Here is a 24,825-nt window from a genome sequence, read left to right as displayed (position 1 = left end):
AAAAATCCCAAAGTCAAAGAAATGTCCCAAAGTCAAGCAAATCTACAGCACTTTTCCCCAGAGGCCGAGCTGAGAGCCAGGTTCCATGGTGGTTGGGTGGTGAGGCCTGGAAATATTCACGACATGGACGCCTTTAGGAACGTGAAGTTCAGGGTTCGTCCGTGTAGGAAAGTTCACTACAGGGACGCCTTTAAGAACGTGGCGTTCACGGTTGATCCGTGTAGGAATCTTGGCTCGGCTGCTCCGCAGCATTCAGTGCTTCAACTCTTTCTAACTTTCCTAACAATCACGGTTGGACCACTTGTCACTGTCGTCACATGAATAGCGGTCTCCTTCTCGGCCACTGCTCTGATAATCCTTCCTTCGGGAGCTGCCATAACTTTGGAAGCCTCCATAATAATATCGATTGCGGCCACCACCACTACTCCGTGGTCCTCCTCTGTAGCCCCCTCGCCGCCTACGGCCTGCCTTCTCTACGGCTATGATCCGACCCTCCAAATCCTTACCATTCCAATTCTTCTCTGCCTCTTTGGCGTCCTTTGTGCTTTCAAACGTGACAAAGCCAAACCCTCTTGACTTGTGCATTTCCCTGTCTTTTACCAACCGCACTTCCAAAAGCGGTCCATTTTTGCTGAAGACAGAGGTCAGCACTTCTTCCTTTGTTTTGAAGTTCAATCCACCTACAAATAACTTGCTACATTTGTCGCCATCCCTAACTGGTGTGGTGTTATTTTCCCTACTGGGCTTTTTAACAACCATCAGGTTACCATAAACTTGACCACCGGCCAAATCATTCCCGATAACAACAGATACCCCCCTTCTACAGGAAGAGTGGCTTGTAAACCTACGGTGACCGGTCCTGACACCAAATCGGACTCCAAATGGATGACATGAAGTGGAGCACTAGCACAGCCACCAATCCCCTGTAAACGAACACTATCACCAGTTGCCGTCTCCTCTGACAATGGCAAGATGCCTTCAAGCATTAAAGATTGATGTGCTCCTGTGTCCCTCAATACCCTAACAGGTCTCCTGTTAGTCGAGGCTCTATCCAGTGACACAAACCCCTCTGAAATAAATGGTTGGTAACCCTTTTGAGGGCGATTTCTCACAATGGCCATTGCATTTGGAGTCATACTAGTCGGACTCCGCTCCTGATTTCCCCTTTTCAGGGCATAACATTGGGACATCACATGTCCAGGTTTCTTGCAAAAAGCACAAGTAGGCCCGGAGGAAAAACTCGTGATCTGCATCGGGCCCCCCAAAGGATATGCCTGCCTTGGAACTGTTGTCTTCTGATTTCTCGAAGTCGTGGTATCAGAGTGGTCCTCATAGTCATCTCGAGGCCGCCCCCATGAATTTTCGTTCTCCGCCCCTGAGGTACCATAGCTCCCCTGGCTAGGTCTAGGAGAGAAGTTAGGCTTGTGGAACCCCCTCCTGTGGGTTAAGGCATAGTCATCTGCCATGGTTGCTGCCTCATACAACTTTGGTACTTTCCTTTCCTCTAGAATCTAGATGTACTTTAATGTCCTCGTGGACACACTGCTGGAATTCCTCCACCAGGATCAATTGTCGCAATAATTCGAAGTCTTTCCCAACCCCTTTTGAATCACACCACCTATCAAACATGGTTTCTTTCATTCTGGCAAACTCCACATGGGTCTCACTCTCCCTCTTCCTGGCATTCCGGAATTTTTGCCGGTAAGCTTCCGGGACCAATTCATAGGCCTTGAGAATGTTTTTCTTCAAAATCTCATAATCTGCACATCCGGGACCAATTCATAGGCCTTGAGAATGTTTTTCTTCAAAATCTCATAATCTGCACATTGGTCAATCGGTAAAGCCGAATAAATATCTTGAGCTTTACCCACCAGAACACTTTGCACTAATATGGTCCAGGACTCCTCAGGCCAGTTTAGCAGTTGAGCCACTTTCTCAAAGTGTGAAAAAAAATTGGCTACCTCCTTTTCATTGAAGGGTGGAACCAGCCTCACATGTCTGCCAACATCCCAGGTTTTCTGACTAGGTGTCGAACCAGTCGGCATGGATGGTACCTCTCCCCGTTCTTTCATTACATCCAGCTCCTTGAGTCTAATTTCCTGCTGAAGCACCATTTCACGGTCCCTTAACTCCCTTTCAGCTTTTCTCTCCTCTGTTTTTTTCTCCTCTAACCTTTCCTGGAGTTCTCTTTCAACTCTCCTTTCCTCTGCTCTTTCTTGTGCTTTTTTCTCTTCTAACCTTTCCTGGAGTTCTCTTTCCTGTTCTGCTCTTTCCTTTTCTGCTTTCCTTTCCTCTGCTTTTAACCTTTCCTGGAGTTCTCTTTCCTGTGTTGCTCTTCTTTCCTCGCTCTGCAATTGCATCTCCATTTTTTGGAGCTCCACATTTTCTTGTTCCTCGGGTAACCAATCCCAGGCTACCTCTTCCCATGCTCCTAATCCCACCATAGATCGTGTCAGCACTGTCTGCATCTCTGCCTTCCTCATATTAGTTCGGCCCTCCAAGCTAAAATGTTTGGGCAATTTCAAGAGGTCCGATTTTACTAACGCTCTGAACTGTGCTTCACTAGGGGTCACTGCAAACTTCTCTGCGTCAAACTCCATGGTGACTATTGTTAACACCTGTTAACCTTCACACAATAAATTTTAAAAAACAAAAACTTTTAAAATATTTTTTGGGAAAAATTTGGGAATGTTGGAACAAGTTCCAAATTTGGGAATTCTGGGAATGTTAGGGAATTCTTTCCCGGACTAAATTTAGGGGATTTTTAGATCCCGGAAGCAGACCCAATTTCGAGCCCACGAGTCAATTGGACGAGCCCCCAATTTCTGTTACGTGTTCCTCCACGACCTCCTGGTCTCGGTATACCTCCGAACCCCGGGAGGGGCCACGGCAGAAAAATATATTATTCCGTGTCGAAATCAGTAAGGAAACCACACCAATGGTTATGAACAAACCAATAATATATTATAAATCACACAGGAATAACATTACCACAAATGACAATTAAGAGTGCACTCTATATTCCATCAGCTAGCATGCATAAGGTAACTCACAGTGTTCCAATTGAGTGGAAAGAACCTTCCTCAATGTCTCTATATTCCCGTCTTTGAGCTCAGAGTTCGTCCCCGCCAGTGATCAACGGAACGATGTCGACTCTAAACCAGAATCTCGTTCCGAGGGCAGGCACAGACACGCGACCCAAAACGGCACCAAGGCGCACGCGGCCCAAAGCGGAGAAAAGGGGTCACGTGGTTAAAGCGGCACAAAGGCGCACTCACGGCGACTGGGAAATCCAAAGGCCCCCTCCAGGTACGAACTTTCACTGTTCACGGTCGGCGAGCCGCAAAGTAATCGTCAGAAGCCTCGGTGCACACACACACCACAGATACGTCTGAACGCGGTGGAAACGGTTGATGAAGCAAGGAAGGTTTGCTCGACGCGCGAAGCGCACGAGTCAAAATGGCGGACGGCTCGTACTTGAAACGTAATCACACGACGATGGTTCCTCCGAATCCAACGCCAACCTGACACGCAGGTTTGATCAGTCACAACGATAACAACTCTATCGCGGAATCCCTTTCCAGGAAACCCAAAGTTCACTCGTGTCTCTTCCTCGACAACGTTCGATCCAGAACGCAAAACAACCTGCTTCTTCTCCGACTTTTCTCACTGCCTCCTCCTCCTCGCTTGTCGTTTTCCGGTCCACGATTTCCTGTATCATTTTAAGTTAACCGTTTAAACTTCAGATAGCTGTTCCTGAATAATGCACCTTTTGAGAATAATAATAATACCTAATATCAGAAACATGTCAAGTGGGTGAAAACCCCAATAACGGAAGTTACGAATCCGTAACAATACCTATAGGGATGCTCCAGAATAGATACCTATCGGGATGCTCTAGTCTGTATACCTATCGGGATGCTCTAGTCTGGATACCTATAGGGAGGCTCTAGATTGGATACCTATAACGATGCTCTCCTCCAGATACCTAAAGAGATGCTCTAGTATAGATACCTATCATGATGCTCTCGTCTCGATATACCTATAGGGATGCTCCAGTCTAGATACCTATAGGGATGCTCTAGTCTAGATACCTATAGGGATGCTCTTGTCTACATACGTATAGGGATTCTCCAGTCTAGATACCTATCCAGATGCTCTAGTCTGTATACCTATCAGGATGCTCTAGTCTGTATACCTATCGGGATGCTCTAGTCTGGATACCGATAAGGATGCTTTCCTCCAGATACCTAAAGAGATGCTCTAGTATAGATACCTATCATGATGCTCTCGTCTCGATATACCTATAGGGATGCTCCAGTCTAGATACCTATAGGGATGCTCTAGTCTAGATACCTATAGAGATGCTCTTGTCTACATACGTATAGGGATTCTCCAGTCTAGATACCTATCGGGATGCTCCAGTCTAGATACCTATCCAGATGCTCTAGTCTGTATACCTATCAGGATGCTCTAGTCTGTATACCTATCGGGATGCTCTAGTCTGGATACCGATAAGGATGCTTTCCTCCAGATACCTAAAGAGATGCTCTAGTCTAGATACCGATCATGATGCTCTAGTCTAGATACTGACAGAGATGCTCCAGTCTAGATACCTATTGGGATGCTCTAGTCTGGATACCTATCGGGATGCTCTCGTCTATATACCTATCGGGATGCTCTAGTGTCTAGTCCAGATACCCATCGGGATGCTCTCGTCCAGATACCCATCGGGATACTCTCGTGCAGATACCCATCGAGATGCTCCGTCTAGATACCTATTGGGATGCTCTAGTCTGGATACCTATCGGGATGCTCTCGTCTATATACCTATCGGGATGCTCTAGTGTCTAGTCCAGATACCCATCGGGATGCTCTCGTGCAGATACCCATCGAGATGCTCCGTCTAGATACCTATTGGGATGTTCCCGTGCAGATACCCATCGAGATGCTCTCATCCAGATACCTATCAGGATGCTCTGGTGCAGATACCCATCGAGATGCTCTCGTCCAGATACCCATCGGGATGCTCTCGTCCAGATACCCATCGGGATGCTCTCATCCAGATACCCATCGGGATGCTCTCGTCCAGATACCCATCGGCATGCTCTCGTCCAGATACCTATTGGGATGCTCTCGTGCAGATACCCATCGGGATGCTCTCGTCCAGATACCTATCGGGATGCTCTCGTCCAGATACCTATAGGGATGCTCTCGTCTAGATACCTATTGGGATGCTCTCGTCTCGATACCTATCGGGATGCTCTCGTCTAGATACCTATAGGGATGCTCTCGTCTAGATACCTATAGGGATGCTCTCGTCTAGATACCTATAGGGATGCTCTCGTCTAGATACCTATCGGGATGCTCTCGTCCAGATACCTATCGGGATGCTCTCGTCTAGATACCTATCGGGATGCTCTCGTGCAGATACCCCTCGGGATGCTCTAGTTATATTCTTGCTCACTTTTCTAACATTATCAGCACGTTATGTTTGCATAATTACTCCCGCCAGGTTGTAATGCATTCGATCGTGTCCGTGTGTGCGTGTGTGTGTTCATGTGTTTGTGAACAAGATATCTGGAAAAGTTCTGAACGGATTTGGATGAAAGTTGGTGGGATGATTGCCCTTGGAATAAGGAAGAATTGATTAGTTTTTGGTGAAGCTCAGGATATTATTCCGGATAAAGGAATTTTTTGAAGGATTGTTTACCACTGGACGATAGGGCTCATTTTTTTTGGACATTATCTTCTATATATTCTATATTTAACATTGTGATATGAAAATAGTTTTCATATTTGTTGTAAATGTAGTTTAAACTCGTGGTTATGCGTTAGAGCGGTGTATTTTATTAGCAGCATCGCCTTCAAGGTTATTTTTTTTTTTCTAATAAAGACATATTCTGTCATGTTAAAACCACCAAAGTGTGTATTCGGATTCCCCGTTTCATAAAATGTATCGTTTGATACGTATAATGCTTTAAAACTGGTTTTTTTTTTTGTTTGTTTGTTTTCACCTCAGAGGAGATATTGTAGCGGCTGCCGCTGGGGTTACACAATCGCCTTGCACCTATCAAGGACGCGGAGCGATCACCAGGCCGGGCTCGTCCAGGACGCCCGGGCAGGCCCGCGCTCGACTTGCCAGGCCTCGGTCGGGACGCCCGGGCAGGCTCGCCCTCGGCTTGCCAGGCCGCAGCCGGCCCGCGGGGCCACGCCCCCTGGCGCCAGGCCTGGGCAAACCCCCTGGCGGAATAGATATATATTGCCGACCGTAAAACGTTTTTCCCAGAGTGCCTGAGTGTTTGATTCTAATAAAGCAGCTCAGATGAATTCAAGCTTTTTGTCGCGTCCATTCTTTCGATCGACGTGGGAGCCACAGCTCCTTCATTGGTGACCTACCGACATGGACACGGCAGTCGCCCTTAAACTGCCTACCTTCTGGGAGGCTCACGCGGCGGTTTGGTTCGCACAAGCGGAGTCCCTGTTCGCCCTGCGAGGCATCACGGCGGACGACACCCGCTTCCACCACGTGGTCGCTGCGCTCGGTTCAGCCACCGCAGCCCGCGCCCTGAGCCTCCTCGAGAGACCGCCAGCCGCGGACAAATACGGCGCGATTAAGAAGCTTCTCCTCGATGCTTTCGCCCTCCCAGCGGCGGAACGCGCACGGCGCCTGCTCGATTTGCCGGAGCTCGGCGACACGCGCCCTTCCGAGCGAATGGACTACATGCTTTCGCTGCTCGGCGAGCACTCTCCGGCATTCCTGTTCCGGGAGCTGTTCCTCCGTCAGCTGCCTAACCCGGTACGCCTCGCCCTGGCAAGCACGACGATCACAGATCCCCGGGCCCTTGCCAGAGAAGCCGACAAAATCTCCGCCGCGGGACAGCGCATCGCAGCGGCGACATGGGACCCGCCGCCGCCTGATGCACCATCCATGGCGCCCGAGCACCCGGCGCGTTCGACGGCCGAACTGCCGACGCAATTGGCGGCCGCTATACCGAGCCGACCACGTTCAGCACGACGTCCGAAGCCTCCACCCGACCAAGCGTGGTGTTCCTATCATGCCAGGTTCGGACAGAAGGCCCGGACATGCCGACCCCCGTGCACCTTCGGCGGGTCGGGAAACGGCCACAGTCACACGGGCAACTTACTGTTCATCACGGATAAAGCGTCCGGACGGCGCTTCCTGTGCGACACCGGCGCCCAAGTGAGCGTCATGCCCGCCTCTGACCAGGACAGGCAATCCGCGGTTTGCGGCCCCTCCTTGGTTGCGGCCAACGGATCGACTATCCGCACCTTCGGCCCGCGCAACGTCACCCTCTGCTTCGGCGGCCAACGCTTCGCTTGGACGTTTGTAACCGCCAACGTGCCCATGGCTCTGCTCGGCGCCGACTTCCTCTGCGCACACGGACTGCTGGTGGACGTCCAACGGCGTCGTTTAATCAACGCTGAAACCTTCAGCTCCCTGGTATGCACATTGAGCAGCTCCGCGCCGACCGAGCTGGCATGCACCGTCCCGGCGGCGAACGAGTTTGCTCGCCTGCTCGCGGAGTTCCCGGCCCTCACGCGGCCGACGTTTTCGGCCGTCGCAGTACGGCATGGGATCGAGCACCACATCACCAAGAACGGGGCTGTGCCGCTGCCAACCAAGGTCGAGGCCATCACCACTTTCCCGCGTCCCCGCACCATAAAGGCCCTGCAGGAATTCCTGGGAATGGTGAATTTTTATCACCGCTTCGTGCCCCGCGCTGCTCAACTCATGCGGCCCCTCTACGAAGCCCTCCGGGGCAAGCCGGCCAAGCACGACATCGCCTGGTCCGCAGCAATGGATGCGGCCTTCCAAAGCTCAAAGCGGGCCCTCGCCGACGCAACACTGCTCGCTCACCCGGTGCTCAACGCTCCCATCGCCCTCACCACGGATGCCTCCGACTACGCGGTGGGCGCCGTACATGAGCAATGGGTGAACGGGGTTTGGCAGCCACTCGCTTTTTTCAGCCGGCAGCTCCGGCCGAACGAGCTCAAATACAGCACGTTTGACCGGGAGCTCCTCGGTCTACACCTGGCCGTCCGCCATTTCCGCCACCTCCTGGAGGGCCGACCTTTCACGGCGTTCGTCGACCACAAGCCGTTGGTTTACGCCATGGCCAAGGTCACGGAGCCATGGTCGGCCCGCCAACAGCGCCACCTCTCCGCCGTGTCGGAGTTTACCACGGACATCCGGCACGTCGCCGGCAAAAACAACGCCGTGGCCGACTGTCTTTCCCGGGCCAGCGCGAACGCGGTCCACCTGGGCGTGGATTTTGCGCTCATGGCGGCGGACCAAACCACCGACACCACGGTGCAAGCCCTCCGGGCGGCGGACACGGGCCTCCGCCTGGCCGACATCCCCTGCGCGGACACTGTCCTGCTCTGCGACGTCTCCCAAGGCCGGCCTCGCCCCATCGTGCCCGTCACCTGGCAACGCCGCATCTTCGCCTCCCTCCACGGCCTTTCCCACCCGGGCCGGAAAGCTTCCCAGAAGCTGGTGTCGGCGCGTTTCGTCTGGCACGGCCTTCGTCGGGACGTCCGCGATTGGACCAGCGCCTGCACCGCCTGCCAACGGGCCAAGGTCCACCGACACACCCAGGCCCCGCTGGCACCTTTCACCGTGCCCGAACGACGTTTCGACCACGTCAACGTGGATCTGGTGGGCCCCCTTCCCCCATCACGAGGGTTCACACACCTGCTCACCATGGTGGACAGGACCACCAGGTGGCCGGAGGCCGTTCCCCTCGTCTCCACCACCACCGCCGACGTGGCGCAGGCCTTCATCGCCACCTGGGTCGCCCGCTTCGGCGCACCGGCGGACATCTCGTCAGACCGCGGACCACAGTTCACCTCCGAGCTGTGGGGCGCGGTCGCCCGCAACCTGGGGGTCAAGCTCCACCGTACTACGGCCTACCACCCCCAAGCAAACGGGTTGTGCGAGCGATTCCACCGCTCCATGAAGGCCGCGCTCATGGCCGGCCTTCAAGACGGCGGTTGGGCCGACCGGCTGCCGTGGGTCCTTTTGGGCCTTCGCACGGCCCCCAAGGAGGACCTCCAGGCATCCACCGCCGAGCTGGTCTATGGCCAGGTGCTACGCGTCCCGGGCGAATTCGTGCCCGACGCTACCAGCCCCTGGTCCGCAGCTCGCCAGCGCTCGGACCTCCAGGAGGCCGCCCGACGGTTTGCCCCCGTGCCGACATCCCACCACGGTGACCCCCAGTCCTACGTCCCCCCAGCACTCCGCACCGCGGAGTATGTTTTTGTGCGTCACGACGCACATCGGCGGCCACTCCAGCCGCCGTACGACGGGCCCTTCCGGGTGCTGCGACGGGACGACAAGTCGTTCGTCATCGACATCGGCGGCAGGTCGGACCGGATTGCAGTGGACCGCCTCAAGCCGGCGCACGTGGACGTCGACCACCCACCACGGGTGGCCCTCCCGCCGCGGCGAGGCCGCCCCCCGTCCACGGTGCCCCCCACTCGACCGCCCACCACCTCACCGGACCCCCTCCCACGACCCACCAGGGGTCGCTTCGGCCGGGTCATCAGGACCCCCCTCAAGTTGACCCTGCCGGTGCAAGTCGATTCTGGGGGGACGTGTGTAGCGGCTGCCGCTGGGGTTACACAATCGCCTTGCACCTATCAAGGACGCGGAGCGATCACCAGGCCGGGCTCGTCCAGGACGCCCGGGCAGGCCCGCGCTCGACTTGCCAGGCCTCGGTCGGGACGCCCGGGCAGGCTCGCCCTCGGCTTGCCAGGCCGCAGCCGGCCCGCGGGGCCACGCCCCCTGGCGCCAGGCCTGGGCAAACCCCCTGGCGGAATAGATATATATTGCCGACCGTAAAACGTTTTTCCCAGAGTGCCTGAGTGTTTGATTCTAATAAAGCAGCTCAGATGAATTCAAGCTTTTTGTCGCGTCCATTCTTTCGATCGACGTGGGAGCCACAGCTCCTTCAATATCAACATTTACCTCAGCGAATGTCAATCGCGGTGTCAGTATTTGATGAACTTATAAAGACTTAGGTGACTTATAAGTGTGACCAGCATGTGCACGGGATTCTTCCAAGAATAATGAGTGGTCGCATTAGCTTGTACGACTTAAAATGAGCGAGTTTTGTTTTGACGTTTGGGCCAGTTTTACATGTTGTATCTCTAAGGAATCAAACGAACGTTTTCCTGGCTTACAATTTTATTTGAAGTCGCCTCAAAATACACTCACTTATATAGAATTGAACACTGAATCCGAAAATGTAAGTGAAATTGCCTTGTTTTTTTTTTTCAACATTATCTTCTATATATTCTAAATATACAGCTGTGCATTGTCTGTCTTGTGTTGTCTTGTCTTGTGTTGTCACTGAACTACTCCCTCAAACTTTTGTGAAATAGTACTATTCCAACTTGACCCACGGCGGGAGTATGCGCTCTACTGAGTGGCGTTCTAGTTAGTACTGTAGCGGTTACCTTATTCGCATGTCGCGGTTAACTTATTCGCATGTCGCGGTTAACTTATTCGCATGTGACGGTTACCTTATGTTTGGTCATAATCCACGTGCACGGGCCTGTGGGGCTTTTGGTTGTGTGGAAGTGACGCATGCGCGGTGGTGGAGCCACGCCCTCCGAAGAGGGTTTTGGCTTTATAAAAGCTGTACCACTTCCGTTCGCGTTTAGAGTGCTGGAGATTTCTGTACGAATAAACGAGCTTCGAACCCTACGAAATGGCCTTGTCTTCCTGCCTTCCGCAACTCCTAAACTGGTGACCCCGGCTGCCCCCGAACGGATTCGGGGGCTGCAAACGAACACGGCAAGCGCGCCCTGGCCAGGGAAGCCACCTAAACTGGTGACTAAACTGGCTTCTCCCGAACGGATGCGGGCACGGTTTCGAACGCAGTTTCGATCGAACTGCCGGAGTTTCGGAAACGATGAGCAGCCATGTGGTTCGCGCACCGCGCACGGCTCCTCCTCTACGACCAGAGGGGCGAGCCTGCTCCAGGACCCTCCGAAGGAACGCAGTTACGAGATGTGGGTGGCACTGCTGCTCATCACTTGTGCGCGCACTGACGTTGGCGGCACGGCTGCTTCGTTACCTTCACGCGCACTGCTGCTCGCAACTCGCGAAAACTCTACAGCTACAGCTCGCGTGTCGAAAGCTGCAACTCGCGCAACTGCTACTCCTACTCTGCATCCTCGGGAGGCCCACGAGGAACCTCGGCAGCCTCCCCTGAGGCCTTGACCAGCCCCTTGGTTGGCTCAACCCCTTTTCGCGCGCACCGAGGCCGAGCACTGCTCGAGCCTTCTCGGCACTGCCGAGCACGCCCGTGAACTGCAACCTCGGGAGGCACGCGAGGAACCTCGGCAGCCTCCCCCGAGGCCTTGACCAGCCCCTTGGTCGGCTCAACCCCACGGCGGCGTTTTTTCACGCGTACCGAGGCCGAGCACTGCTCGAGCCTTCTCGGCACTGCCGAGCGCGCCTGCAAACTACGTACATGCCCGTGGGAGTGCATTCTGGGGGGGGCGCATGTAGCGGTTACCTTATTCGCATGTCGCGGTTAACTTATTCGCATGTCGTGGTTAACTTATTCGCATGTGACGGTTACCTTATGTTTGGTCATAATCCACGTGCACGGGCCTGTGGGGCTTTTGGTTGTGTGGAAGTGACGCACGCGCGGTGGTAGAACCACGCCCTCCGAAGAGGGTTTTGGCTTTATAAAAGCTGTACCACTTCCGTTCGCGTTTAGAGTGCTGGAGATTTCTGTACGAATAAACGAGCTTCGAACCCTATGAAATGGCCTCGTCTTCTCGCCTTCCGCAACTCCTAAAGTACCTTAATTCATCGATTTTAAATATGCTGGTGTCAGGTTCATGTTGAAGCGTATCCATAAATCACATGCAGGGGAAGGACAATAGGAGACATCATTGCACTTCCATTAATTTCAAGGACATTATCAGTAAACAATGGAGAAATTATCCTGTCCATGGTACACTGAATCTTGTAGTGAGGCAATTGCCCTGAAACAACTCTCAGTTCCTTCCACAAAGCTCGGAACAAGTGTGTCTACCCTCAGGAGAGCCAGGAAACAATATCTCTCTAATCTCAAGATTGAACTCTCAAACCTGTCTCCCTCCTCCAAATCCTGGTGCCGTCTGAACAAATCCGTTTCTGGTGTTTGTTCCCCCTCCATCCCCTCCCTTACCTGAAATGGCTACACAGCTGACTCCGCACGTGAAAAACCTGAATGCCTCAACTGTGTATTTGCCTCAAAATCTTGTGTCCCAAACCCGTCTCTCTGTACCAACCGTACCCAGTCAAACCCAGCTGCTCCTGGACTATGTGTCCCTCACTCCTGACAAGGTGGACAAGTTTCTGTCAAACTTCGATGATGATTCTTTAGCTGGAACAGACGGCATCAGCCCACGGGTCCGAAAATCCTGCTCTTCCGCTCTATCTCACCCTCTCTCTGTTCTTTTCACCCTCTCTTTTGCTCAAGGTCATCTGCCAGCATCTTGGAAATCAGCAAACATTTCTGCTTTACACAAAAAAGGTGCAAAAACGCTCTGCTCACCAAACTCTCCGATGTGGTACCCGTGGAAATCTCCACGCATGGCTTGCAGACTTCCTCTCTGGTCGTAGTCAACGTGTGGCCCTGAATGGATTTCTCGAATCTCCCCTTCCTGTTATGGCTGGAGTTCCCCAAGGTAGTGTTCTGGGTCCTGTTCTTTTTCTGGTCTTCATCAATGATCTCTCCGACTCTCTTAAAAATCCTCTCTATCTCTTTGCTGATGACTCCACTCTCTGCCGCTCCATTCCTCATCCCTCAGATCGGCAGTCTGCAGCCTCCTCACTCTCTGCAGACCTGAACAATATCACAGACTGGGCAAACAAGTGGAACATGTCTTTCAATCCTGACAAATCTCACACTCTTACTATGTCTCTCCGAAAAGGCCGTCTGGACAACCTTCCCATCTACTTTCTCAACAATCTTCTTCAAGAAGTTCTGTCAAGAAGGTACACCTGAGATCCTCACCACATACAAGGCTTTCATCCGCAGGTCAATGGAATACTGTTCCCCCCAATGGGCTGGTGCTCCTGCCTCACACCTAGCTCGTCTTCACGCTGTTGAAACCAAAGCATTCAGAATCATTGGAATCTCCCGCGATGACGCTATCTCCGAGGGCCTTTCACTCACTCACCGCAGGCAGGTTGGTGGTCTTTCTGTCTTCTACCGAATCCTCTCCGGCCTTGCTCCCCTAGCTCTCTCTGTGCTCTGTCCCCCAAATATTCCTACAGATCGCACAAGATCTGCCAGCAACCCTCTTCTGGTGAAACTGCCAAAATCTAGGCTCTCTGCTCACCTTCACTCCTTCATTCCCCTTTTCTCCCGCCTCTGGAACAAACTCCCTCACTCCCTTCAATCCGACTCCTCCCTCCAGGTGTTTAAAACAGCTGTTCACCACCATCTCTGATCTTCCCCCATCCAAAACCTTGATCTTTTCTACCCCCGATGTCTAGTCTTGACAAACCGATGTTGACAGTTGACAAACCCCGATTTCTACCCCCGATGTCTCTGATAAAATACCCCAGATCCACTTATTTGAAATACCGTTTGAGTGTTTTATACCTCTCCCACCCCCCCCCCCCCACCTCCCCCTTCCCACGCCTCCTCCCCCCAAGTCCTCTCTCTCTCTCCCACAGATCTGCCGATGTCCCTGTTCTCTACTGTTGTACTTGTGTGCTTCCCTGTCTCTCCCCATATTGTCTGCCGCTCCCTTTATTATATGTCTTATGTGTCCGTTTGTTTTTTGTGATTAATGTTAGCTCTTACACGAGCCTCGATCTTGTATTAAAAAAGAAAGAAAACAAAAAGGGACTTTAAAGCTGGAATCCAATAATCATGATCCCTATGTTCAGATAGTAATGCAAGGCAAACCATGCCAAGGTTACCCATGCGTTTTGGGAAGGGTGAGCAAACAGATGTGAGAAATAAATTATTTACGAACCACACAAAGAACGGGCAAACAGAGAGAGGAGGAGGAGGGTGAACGTACCATGCTCTTTGACCTCGAATCCTGCAGTTGCATTGACCCCCGGGAAGCTGGTGTAATGTGCCACGATTCGCCAGTTCCCAGATCTTTGTGGTAGAAATAGGGTAAACGTGGCCAGGATCACACGGGATGTTAAATAAAGAAAGACAACAAAGTAAAACAAAAACAAACAAACAAATATATATATATATACATTTAAAATTGACGGTGATGGAGAAAAAAAATTAAGTTTTCATCAAGCAAATCACCAACTGAAGCTCTAAAAACATGTGGATTGAAGTGCAACTTACTTTGCTATTGGAGGGATGTTAAAACTGTTTCCACTTATTATAATATTCCTTGCAACACTTTGCTTTCGTTGCACCAATACGCCATCGGGGCTCTGTAACAAGCGGGATACTTGAAACAGACGTCAGCAAACAATCCAGCAAAAACTTTCAACTGGAGCATGTCTCGGGGTAAATGGCAGACAATCTGACAAAAGGCTTCAGAACAAAGCTACTGGGAAGACAACAATAAATTAGACCTGAAAAAGAATTATTTAAAAAGAAAAAAAATGTGAAACCTTGACCCTTGTGTTTCGTACAAATGCCCACGTCCCCCATGTCCCCCATGTATGCACGGGCAGACCTTCACCCCTTTGTGTACACAGCAAATAGATGTATCGTAAACCACGTGGTTTAAGGAAAGATAAAATAACTAAACAAGTACACATACATTCAAAGTACACCGCCCCCATGCCAAATAATTAAATATCCTACAGCGCAGCATTGCCAGGGCGCCTCCGGCGCCCGGCAATACCGCAGTGCAGCTCATTGGGGCTGCATTGGGAGGGAGAGGTGTACACTAATTGATTGATTAATCGTATAATTAAAATCAATAAAAGATTATCACAAAATATTTTCTTAATCAATTGGCTAATCGCATAACTAAACCACAAGTGCTTCATCCGAAGATGTATCTTTTAGAAATTTAATTAAAGAAGTCAATAATAAAAAATTAAATAATTAATTGATTAATCAATAAATTAATCAATTAATCAATAAATAATTAATCGATTAAATGATTAATCAATAAATCAAAAATATCCTTGATAGCCACATCACATGGTCACTGCCATGTCCAAATATTAGCTTCCCAGCTCAAAAGGTGCCTGAGATATTGGCCAAATGAGAAAGAAAATAAATAAATGATTAATAATGAAAATAAATAAATAATAATCATTAAAAAATTAAATTATTAATCAATTCGGTTACAGAACACATAAACCACCACAATTTCATCAGAATCTGTAACTGAAAAAAAAAAAAAATTTTTTTAGTACTTAATCGAATAATTAAATAATTAATCGATTAATTGATTAATTGATTAATCAATAAATCAAAAATATTCTTGATAGCCACATCTCTTGGTCACTCATGTCCAAATATTAGCTTCCGAGCTCAAAAGGTGCCTGAGATATTGGCCAAATGAGAAAGAAAATAAATAAATGATTAATAATGAAAATAAATAAATAATAATCATAAAAAAATTAAATTATTAATCAATTCGGTCAGAGAACACATGAACCACCACCATTTCATCAGAATCTGTAACTGAAAAAAAACAAAACATTTTAGTCATTAATCGAATAATTAAATAATTAATCGATTAATTGATTAATTAATAAATCAAAAATAGCCTTTGCAATCAAATCACCTGGTCATTGGCATGTCCAAATAACAGCTTCCTAACTCAAAAGGTGCCTGAGTTAATGGTCAGAAGAGAAAGGAAATTTGATTAATTAAATAAGTACTTAATTAATCGCTAATAATTAAATAACTCCTCAATTAATTGATTAATCAAAAAACAAAAAATACTGTTTTTGACAAAGGACTTGCTCACTATTGTGCCGAAATTTCAGCTTCCTAGCTCAAAGGATGGCTGAGATATCGTCCGGACAAACAAACAAACAAACAAGAAAGCAAGAAAACAAACAACCAGAGTGAAAACTGAGTACTCCCTTTCAGCGTGCGTCACTGCCGAGCCCCCTTCGGTGCCCGGCAATGACGATTTGCAATGCCTGGAGACGGCATAGGAAAGGTGCGGTGTACAATACATGCTTTGGGAGCAATCATGGGAGGTTATCGATGGAAATGGGATGAAAAAGACGAGCAAGTCTGCACGTCTTCAAAATGTGAGGAAGGAACTTTCAGGTGAAAAACTCCATCTTACTCACAATAATGTCGATGGTGACTTCATTATTTGATGGTACGAGGTTCAGATCCAAAGGAAACACACGGAACCTCACTGTGGAATGGAATGGAAAAGGATGTGGACCCATCAACGTTGGTACACCCTTTCGATCACATCAAGCATAAAGAAAAGACAAACTTTCTGTTCATGTTACACACAGTCGTGGCCAAAAATATTGGCACCCTTGCACTTTTTCAAATAATGCACCATTCCTTCCAGAAAATTGTTGAAACTAAAAAATATTTTGGTATCCACAAATGTATTTCTTTGGTTTACAGTGGAACAAAACAAACAAAGCTGAAAAAAAATTACTAAATCTTAGCTTAATCCACACAGAAATCCTAAAATGGCCCCGACAATATTATTGCATCTTTTAGAAGTTGTTAAAATAATTAGATTTCAAGCAGGTGATTCTCATTTACTTTGGAATTGAACTCACCTGTGGTGAGATGCAGGTGCCTGCAATATAAAAATCACTCATTCAACCAGTTTGAATAGAGAAAAGGAGGCATTCTGCTGTTTTGTGTCCCTGTGTGGACCTCGATGAGCATGGAGAAAAGAAAGAAAACCAGAGAATTGTCTGAGGAGGTCAGACACACGATTGTAGCCAAGCATGGACAATCTCAAGGCTACAAGTCCATCTCCAGAGACCTTGATGTTCCTGTGTCCACCGTACGCAATGTTATCAGGAAGTTTAAGGCCCATGGCACTGGAGCCAACTTCCCTGGACGTGGCCGCAAGAGAAAACTTGATCGAAGATTGCAGCAAAGGATTGTTCCATTGGTGGATGAAGCACCTCGATCAACTGCCAAACAGACCTTCAAGCTGACCTTCGGGCACAAGGTACGACAGTTTCAACTCACACCATCAATCACCAACTCAATAAAAGGGGGTTCTATGGTAGGAGACCCAGAAGGACCCCACTGCTGAGAAAGCCCGACTGGAGTTTGTCAAAACACACCTGAACAGGCGAAAATCCTTCGAGGAGAATGTTCTATGGACAGATGAGACCAAATTAGAGCTTTTGCCAAAGCAATTGCTTTTGGCTTTTGGAAATCAGCCAACATTACCGCTTTAGACAAAAAAAGGTGCAAAAACAGATCCTTGCAACTGCAGACCAATCAGCCTGCTCCCAAAAATCAGCATGGTCATGGAATCCATCATCGCTTCGGACATCAAATCCTTCCTTTTCTCCAATGGCTTGACCTCGGATCATCAATTTGAATTCGGACCATGTCAATCTACTCTGGACATGCTGCTTCTGCTGTCTCAACAATGGGTGGAGGTCGTCAATGCCAAACAGGAAATCAGAGCTGTCACCCTTGACATCTCACGTGCCTTCGATACGCTCTGGCACCCCGCTCTGCTCACCAAACTCTCCTCTTATGGTATCCATGGAAATCTCCACACATGGCTTGCGGACTTCCTCTCTGGTCGTAGTCAACGTGTGGCCCTGAATGGTTTTCCATCATCTCCCCCTTCCTGTTCAGGCTGGAGTTCCCCAAGGTAGTGTTCTGGGCCCTGTGCTTTTTCTGGTCTTCATCAATGATCTCTCCAACTCTCTGGAAAATCCTCTCTATCTCTTTGCTGATGACTCCACTCTCTGCCGCCCCATACCTCATTCCTCAGATCGGCAGTCTGCAGCCTCCTCACTCTCTGCAGACCTGGACAAAATCACAGACTGGTCAAACAAATGGAACCTGTCTTTCAATCCTGACGAATCTCACAATCTTACTATGTCGCTCCGAAAAGACCATCTGGACAACCCTCCCATCTACTTTCTGAACAATCCTCTTGACAAAGTTCTGTCACGCAAGCTTTTGGGTCTCACAATCTGCCATGATCTTTCCTGGGAAAACCACATTTCCAAGCTGGCCTCCAAAGCCAGTCGCCGACTGGGCATCATTCGTCATGCGAAGTCTTTCCTTGGCACACCTGAGCTCCTCACCACATACAAGGCTTTCATCCGCAGCTCAATGGAATGCTGCTCTTCCCTCTGGGCTGGTGCTCCTGCCTCACACGTAGCTCATCTTCACGCAGTTGAAACCAAAGCTTTCAGAATCATTGGAATCTCCCGCGATGACGCTATCTCCGAGGGCCTTTCACTCTCTCACCGCAGGCAGGTAGGTGGTCTTTCTGTCTTCTACAGACTCCTCTCCGGCCTTGCTCCCCCAGCTCTCTTTGTGCTCTGTCCCCCCAATATTCCTACAGGTCGCACAAGATCTGCCAGCAACCCTCTTATGGTTAAACTTCCAAAATCAAGACTCTCTGCTCACCTTCACTCTTTTATTCCCCTTTTCTCCCACCTCTGGAACAAATTCCCTCACTCTCTTCAATCCCACTCCTCCCTCCAGGTACAGAAAACAAATGAAGCCTTCAAAGAAAAGAACACCTTCCCTACAGTCAAACATGGAGGAGGTTCAGTGATGTTTTTGGGTTGCTCTGCTACCTCTAGCACTGGGTACCTTGAATGTGCGCATGGCATCATTAAATCAGGAGATTACTAAGGCATTTTGCAGCGCAGTGTTCAACCCAATGTCAGAAAGCTCGGTCTCCGTTGAAGGTCATAGGTCTTGCAGCAGGACAATGACCCCAAACACACTTCAAAAAGCACCCAGGAATGGTTCAAGACAAAACGCTGGACTGTTCTGAAGTGGCCAGCAATGAGTCCAGATCTAAATTCAATTGAACACCTGTGGGGAGATCTGAAAACAGCAGTTGGGAGGAGGCACCCTTAAAATCTGGGAGAACTGGAGCAGTTTGCACAAGAAGAGTGGGACAAACTGCCAGTAGAGAGGTGTAGAAAGTTCATTCATGGATAAAGGAAGCGCTTGACTGCAGTTATTTTGTCCAAAGTCTGTGCTACCAAATATTAACTCTCGAGTGTCAATAATTTTGTCAATGCCATTTCTTCTTTTTTTCTGATTTAAAAGGATATATTAAGTTCTGAATTAAAAACAAAGGTTCTGTCATATTAACAGTGAAATAAAGAATTGTGGAGACCAAATAATTTTGTCAATTTCAACTTATTTTTGGAGAAAATCGAGTTATTTGAAAAATGTTCAAGGGTGCCAACATTTTTGGCCACGACTGCACCTGTCCACACCTGTTCAATCCATTGTGAGTTATAGTGTTGATACGAGCTACCTTCACTCCAATCTCAACACAAGTGTTCCATCATGACGTGGCTCAGCCATTGCTTTCCACAATAAATTCAACACTCGGTACAACCTATGAAACCCAACCACTTGGTCTTCCCCCACCCTTAGTAACAGCAATGTCTCATTAGCAATACAAGCTCAAGTTGTACCTTTCTCTGTCGGGTTGTACACAGGCTTGTTGGTTTGTACAAACAAGTGTCCACCATCAAAAGAGACTAGAAGAGCAACGCTCTTTTTCATTTTGCAACCACCTCCTGTGCACTCAACCACAAGTTCAACAAATGTCTTTCTTCGTGCATCCATTCCTTTGGGCAAAATCTGTCACACAGCATCACCGAAATATGTTTATGTGCTATATCCACCCACAATTATTACAAGGTGATGTAAATATTAATAAAATTATAAGGCAGTGTACATTTTGATAAAATTACAAGGTGGTGTACATTTTGATTAAATTTCAAGGCAGTGTACATTTTGATTAAATTTCAAGGCAGTGTACATTTTGATAAAATTACAAGGTGGTGTACATTTTGATAAAATTACAAGGTGGTGTACATATTGATAAAATTACAAGGTGGTGTACATTTTGATTAAATTTCAAGGCAGTGTACATTTTGATTACATTTCAAGGCAGTGTACATTTTGATTAAATTTCAAGGCAGTGTACATTTTGAAAAGATATAAGACTGTACATTTTTATAAAATTACAACATAAAATATTACTACAAACAAGATAAAATACAAGGTAATAAGAACAAGATAAAAGATAAGCAACATAAGATAAAATATTTTTGATAAGATGAAATTATAAAATAAAAGTTTTAGTATAAATTATTACATTTAATTACCTTTTGGTGGTGTGCAATGTCGTGAAGTAAGATGGTTCCATCCGAGGGATGCCCTCCTTCTCCAAAAGCGTTACTCATGATGCTATTCCGACGCCGACCGCATGGGGAGGATTTATATACCAGCTATGAGTAAGGATGGGTCATCCCGCTCTCTTGTGTCTTCGAGTTGGTAAGGTTGTTGCAAGATCTGTGCTATATTTGCTAATATCTCTGCAATGGCGTAATGCTAATGAAAGTGGCCAGAGATGCTTGCTTAATAGCTTTTGTGTTTTCTTTGTAGATCAGTCGCATTCAAGTGAATAAAAGCTCACAGCTTGGAGTTTTGGTGAACCGCCTCGTTTCGTTTCACCACATGCATTTTTAAAAAAACTATAAGATGATGTACATTTTGAAAAAATATATAAGATGGTATACATTTCAAAATAATTAGAAGGCATTATACACTTTGAAAAAATTATAATACAGTGTATAAAAAGACTTTTGTAATTTGAAGTGGAACTCTTTCATCCTCCCGTCCATGTCTCACACATTCTTCAGCAATCCAGTTCTTCTGAAAACTCCCAAAATGCAGATTCACCACAACTCGACCTTCCACTCAATTCCTCTCATGTTCCCCTTGTTAAGCCTCCTTCAAGTTTGTTCAATCACACCTTTGAATTTTAAACCAATTATAAGAACATCGTAAAAAGAAAAAAAAAGAGAAATTGAGTGAACAGACCTTTACGTTGATGATGTCTGCATAATTGTTCTTTTTGCTGAGAACCATCTGAACCTCCTCCAGAAGGTTTCCGGAGTCCATAATAGAGAGCGTTACACGAACGTCTTCGGTTGCCCCCTCTGCATGTGCCGTCATGGTGAAAGGTGTACCCACTCTTAACACACTTGGTGCTGAGACCACCAGGCTGCGAGGGAGTGGGAAAGCATCGGCATTAACGCAACTCCATGTGGCAGAAAAATACATCTAATGATCAGGATTAAATAATTAAATTGATATATGTGGGAAAATTTCCAGACCAGGAATCGAACCCAGGTCCTCTGGTGAACCGTACCAGTGCTCTGCCATCCGAGCTATCTGGGTGACCCTGGTACCAGTGCTCTGCCATCTGAGCTATCTGGGTGACCCTGACCAAAAAGCAACTTTCCCACACATATGATTGTCACTCTCTTTCCGTCAATGCTTCCGGGAAACTCGCTGACAACTATGCTTGTGAGTGCCCCTGTAGTAAGTATGGGACACTGCTTGTAATAAGCCGTAGGAAGTATAGAAGAGGCTTTACACCATTGAAATCATTCAAGTAGGCTTTACTCAGAAAGAACTGAACAACCTGTTGTGATGAAATAAAGGTTAAGATCCGTTGTAGTTCCCTCTCTGGTGGTGGGATAAGCAATGTGCCTATAAGAGGGTTGGCCTGAGAGTGAGGGAACTGTCTGTCTTTTGTGACCGAATTTGAACTGGTAAGTTTAAATGACGCTTCTTTATATGGCTTGCTTTACATATGGCATTTTATATGGTCGCCGGCTAAAATGTGATTATTGTTTTGTAGATGACGTGGAGGATTGAGTTCAATAAAACTCAATATGTTAAAGGAGTTTGTAATTGAAACCATTACATTTTTTATTGAAATCATCTCCTTTGCTTGAGTTCCATGGACAGGCCACTGAGACTCGAGAAGTTCTGCGGGGACCCCTAGGCGACGGATGCTGTGAGCCAATGGGAGCACTGGCTTCGCGCCTTGCCAAATTATATTCCCACTGTGCCGGAGATTACCGGGGAGCAAAAACTTTCTGTACTCACCTATCACGTGTCCAACACCGTGTTTGACTACATTTCACATTGTGAGACTTACGAGACCGCTGTGGAGGCTTTGAGAGAAATCTACGTAAAACCTCGTAGTGCTTTGTATGCAAGACACATGCTCGCTACTCGACGACAGGATCCCTCGGAGCCCCTCGAACGGTATCTTCAGGAATTGAGAAGACTCGGGAAGGACTGCATGGTGGAGGCATGAACGGCAGCTGAGATAACTGATGATTTGATGTGAGATGCCTTTGTGACTGGCCTCTCGTCACCCGCTATATGGCTAAGATTACTCGAGAAGACAGCCATGACTCTCCAGGAAGCTTACGATCAGGCTCGCGTCCTGCAGCTCGCTCAGACTCGCTCAGAGGCGTACAGACAACCTTACATAACAGCGGGAGCAACTACTGAGGCTCACATGGAGAGGGCTCCTATTTCTGAGCGACCCCTTGCGGGCGCTGTGGCTGCTCCGGGAGCAATCGATGCTTCGCTGGCTCTTGAAGAGGAAGGCCTGAGTACTACTGCCGCTGTCTCCCCTTCCCAGAACACAAAGTGTTACTTCTGCAGTAATCGTCGGCACTCACGCGCTCTTTGTCCCGCCCGGGAAGCGCTGTGTCATTCTTGTGGAAAAAAAATGACACTTTGCGAAGGTTTGTCGCTCAATGAAGATGCGACGTACTACCCTCACGGGAACTAACACTTTGCGTGTTGCCCGCTCTGTGGAGCCGGTGCTGTCTCGCAGTCTCTCCAGCGCAGTGCTTCCGGTGCTCGAGGGAAAAGCTGCCGATTCACTGATCGACACGAGCAGCAGCGCGAGCTGTGTCTCTCAAGCGCTGGTCCAGTGGCACGGGTGGACGGTTGGCCCAGCTATGCGGCGAATCTACATGGCATCTGCAAGCCTGTGGACGCACACTAAGGGAATGTGCATTGTTAATTTGGTTGTCAATGATGTTGTGTATCCCGATGTAAAACTCATGATCATGCCGAATTTATGCGTCTATGTGCTGCTGGGACATGATTTTTTGCATAGACATGGGCAATTGGAAATGCAATTCAGAGTAGGGGAGAACACTCTTTCTGTTTGCGGTCTGGCGGAAATGTCTATCGAGCCACCTGCTCTAGTTCCTAACTTAACTGCCAACTGTAAGCCACAAACCATAAAGTCTAGACGGTACACTCGTGCTGACACACAGTTCATTGCTGATGAGACTAAAAGATTGCTGTGGGAGGGCATTATAGAGCCTAGTAGTTTTCCGTGGAGGGTCCAGGTGCTTGTGGTGCATACGGCTAATCATCGGAGGCGCATGGTCGTGGATTATTCGCAGACTATTAATGGATTCACACAGCTTGATGCATATCCATTGCCCAAAATGGATGATATGGTATGGGACATGGCTAAGTACCGGGTATTCAGCACCTTGGATTTAAGAAGTGCGTACCATCAGATACCGATACGTGAGTCTGACAGGCCCTACACATGGTTTGAATCTGGCCAAAGGCTCTATCAATTTCGTCGCATCCCTTTCGGCATAACAAACGGTGTATTTTGTTTTCAGCGTGCCATCGATGACATTATTGCCAAAGAACAATTGAAAGACATTTTTATGTACGTCGACAATGTGACGGCTTGCGGCCACAATCAGGAAGACCATGATACCAACTTGCGCAGATTATTGTGGGTAGCGCAACAGTACCATCTGACTTTCAACGTGGAAAAATGAAAATATGCGGCCCAGACGATAGATCTTCTCGGGTACACGGTGACCGGAGGCGAGATAAAACCGGTTGCCAAGAGACTGCGTGCTTTGCTCGACATGGCGACTCCGTGTGATCGTGCGTCTTTGCGCCATGCCTTATGGTTATTTGTCCATTATTCACAGTGGCTCCAAGGCTACTCAGAAAAGATTCGGCCTCTTGTGGATTGGAAGGTTTTTCCTCTAATGATGAGTGCCAAGGCCACATTCCAGCAGCTGAAGGAAAACATATCAGGCACCTGTGTGACCTCCACTGATGAGACAATACCCTTCCTAGTCGAAACAGACACCTCCAATTGCGCGATCGCAGCGACGCTCACCCAGTGGGGGGAAGCCGGTGGCATTCTTCTCGTGCACCTTGAGCGAAAGTGAACGTAAACACTCTGCTACCGAAAAGGAGGCGTACGCCATAGTGTCGTCGATCAGGCGATGGCGTCACTTTCTTTTAGGCAAAAAGTTTTAACTCGTGACCGATCAACAGTCTGTGGCATTTATGCACGACCATCAGCAAGCACCACGCATTAAGAATGACAAGCGTTACACCTCGGTCCCCCGTCGGTGAAGTGATGCGAGTTTTTTTTGTTTTGTTTGTTTTTTGTTGTATACATAATCGAGGCTCGTGAAAGAGCTTTTTTTTTTTCTTTCTTTTTTTTGCATACAAGATCGAGGCTCGTGAAAGAGCGAAAAGTGTTCTCCCTTATGCGTAGATACACCCACACACCAGATTAGAAGTTAGTAGTTCGTTTCGTTTTCAAGATATTTCGCTCACAAGGTTCAGACATATATATGGTGGCTAACATTTATCACACAAACAAATCAAACAGACAAAGAACCAAAGTATATAAAAGGGGTAGCGGTAGACAAGATGGTGAGAGAAGGGGAAGCACATAAACACAACATTTGTGAGGGACATCGGGAATGTGTGGGCGGGAGAGGGCTTGGGGGGAGGCGGCGTGGGAAGGGGG

At 48.3% G+C, this 24,825-nt stretch overlaps 1 protein-coding gene across 1 annotated transcript in view; it reads right to left on the bottom strand.

Annotated features, from left to right (window-relative positions):
* Positions 1-24,825, bottom strand: part of LOC137439162 (complement C3) — a 421,636-nt gene that overhangs the window by 393,989 nt on the left and 2,822 nt on the right. The window contains exons 2-6 of the mRNA XM_068134902.2: positions 21,027-21,210; positions 19,610-19,778; positions 16,283-16,353; positions 14,355-14,446; positions 14,068-14,150 (exon numbers count right to left, since the gene is read on the bottom strand). Of these exons, the coding sequence (XP_067991003.2) occupies positions 14,068-14,150; positions 14,355-14,446; positions 16,283-16,353; positions 19,610-19,778; positions 21,027-21,210 (599 nt within the window). The remainder of the gene's footprint in view (positions 1-14,067; positions 14,151-14,354; positions 14,447-16,282; positions 16,354-19,609; positions 19,779-21,026; positions 21,211-24,825) is intronic.

The sequence above is a fragment of the Myxine glutinosa genome, chromosome 13 (assembly GCF_964187855.1).
Source record: "Myxine glutinosa chromosome 13, kmMyxGlut1.1, whole genome shotgun sequence".
NCBI classification, from domain to species: domain Eukaryota; kingdom Metazoa; phylum Chordata; class Myxini; order Myxiniformes; family Myxinidae; genus Myxine; species Myxine glutinosa.
Note: the sequence above shows the minus strand (reverse complement) of the source record. Positions and strands in the feature narration are given on the sequence as shown.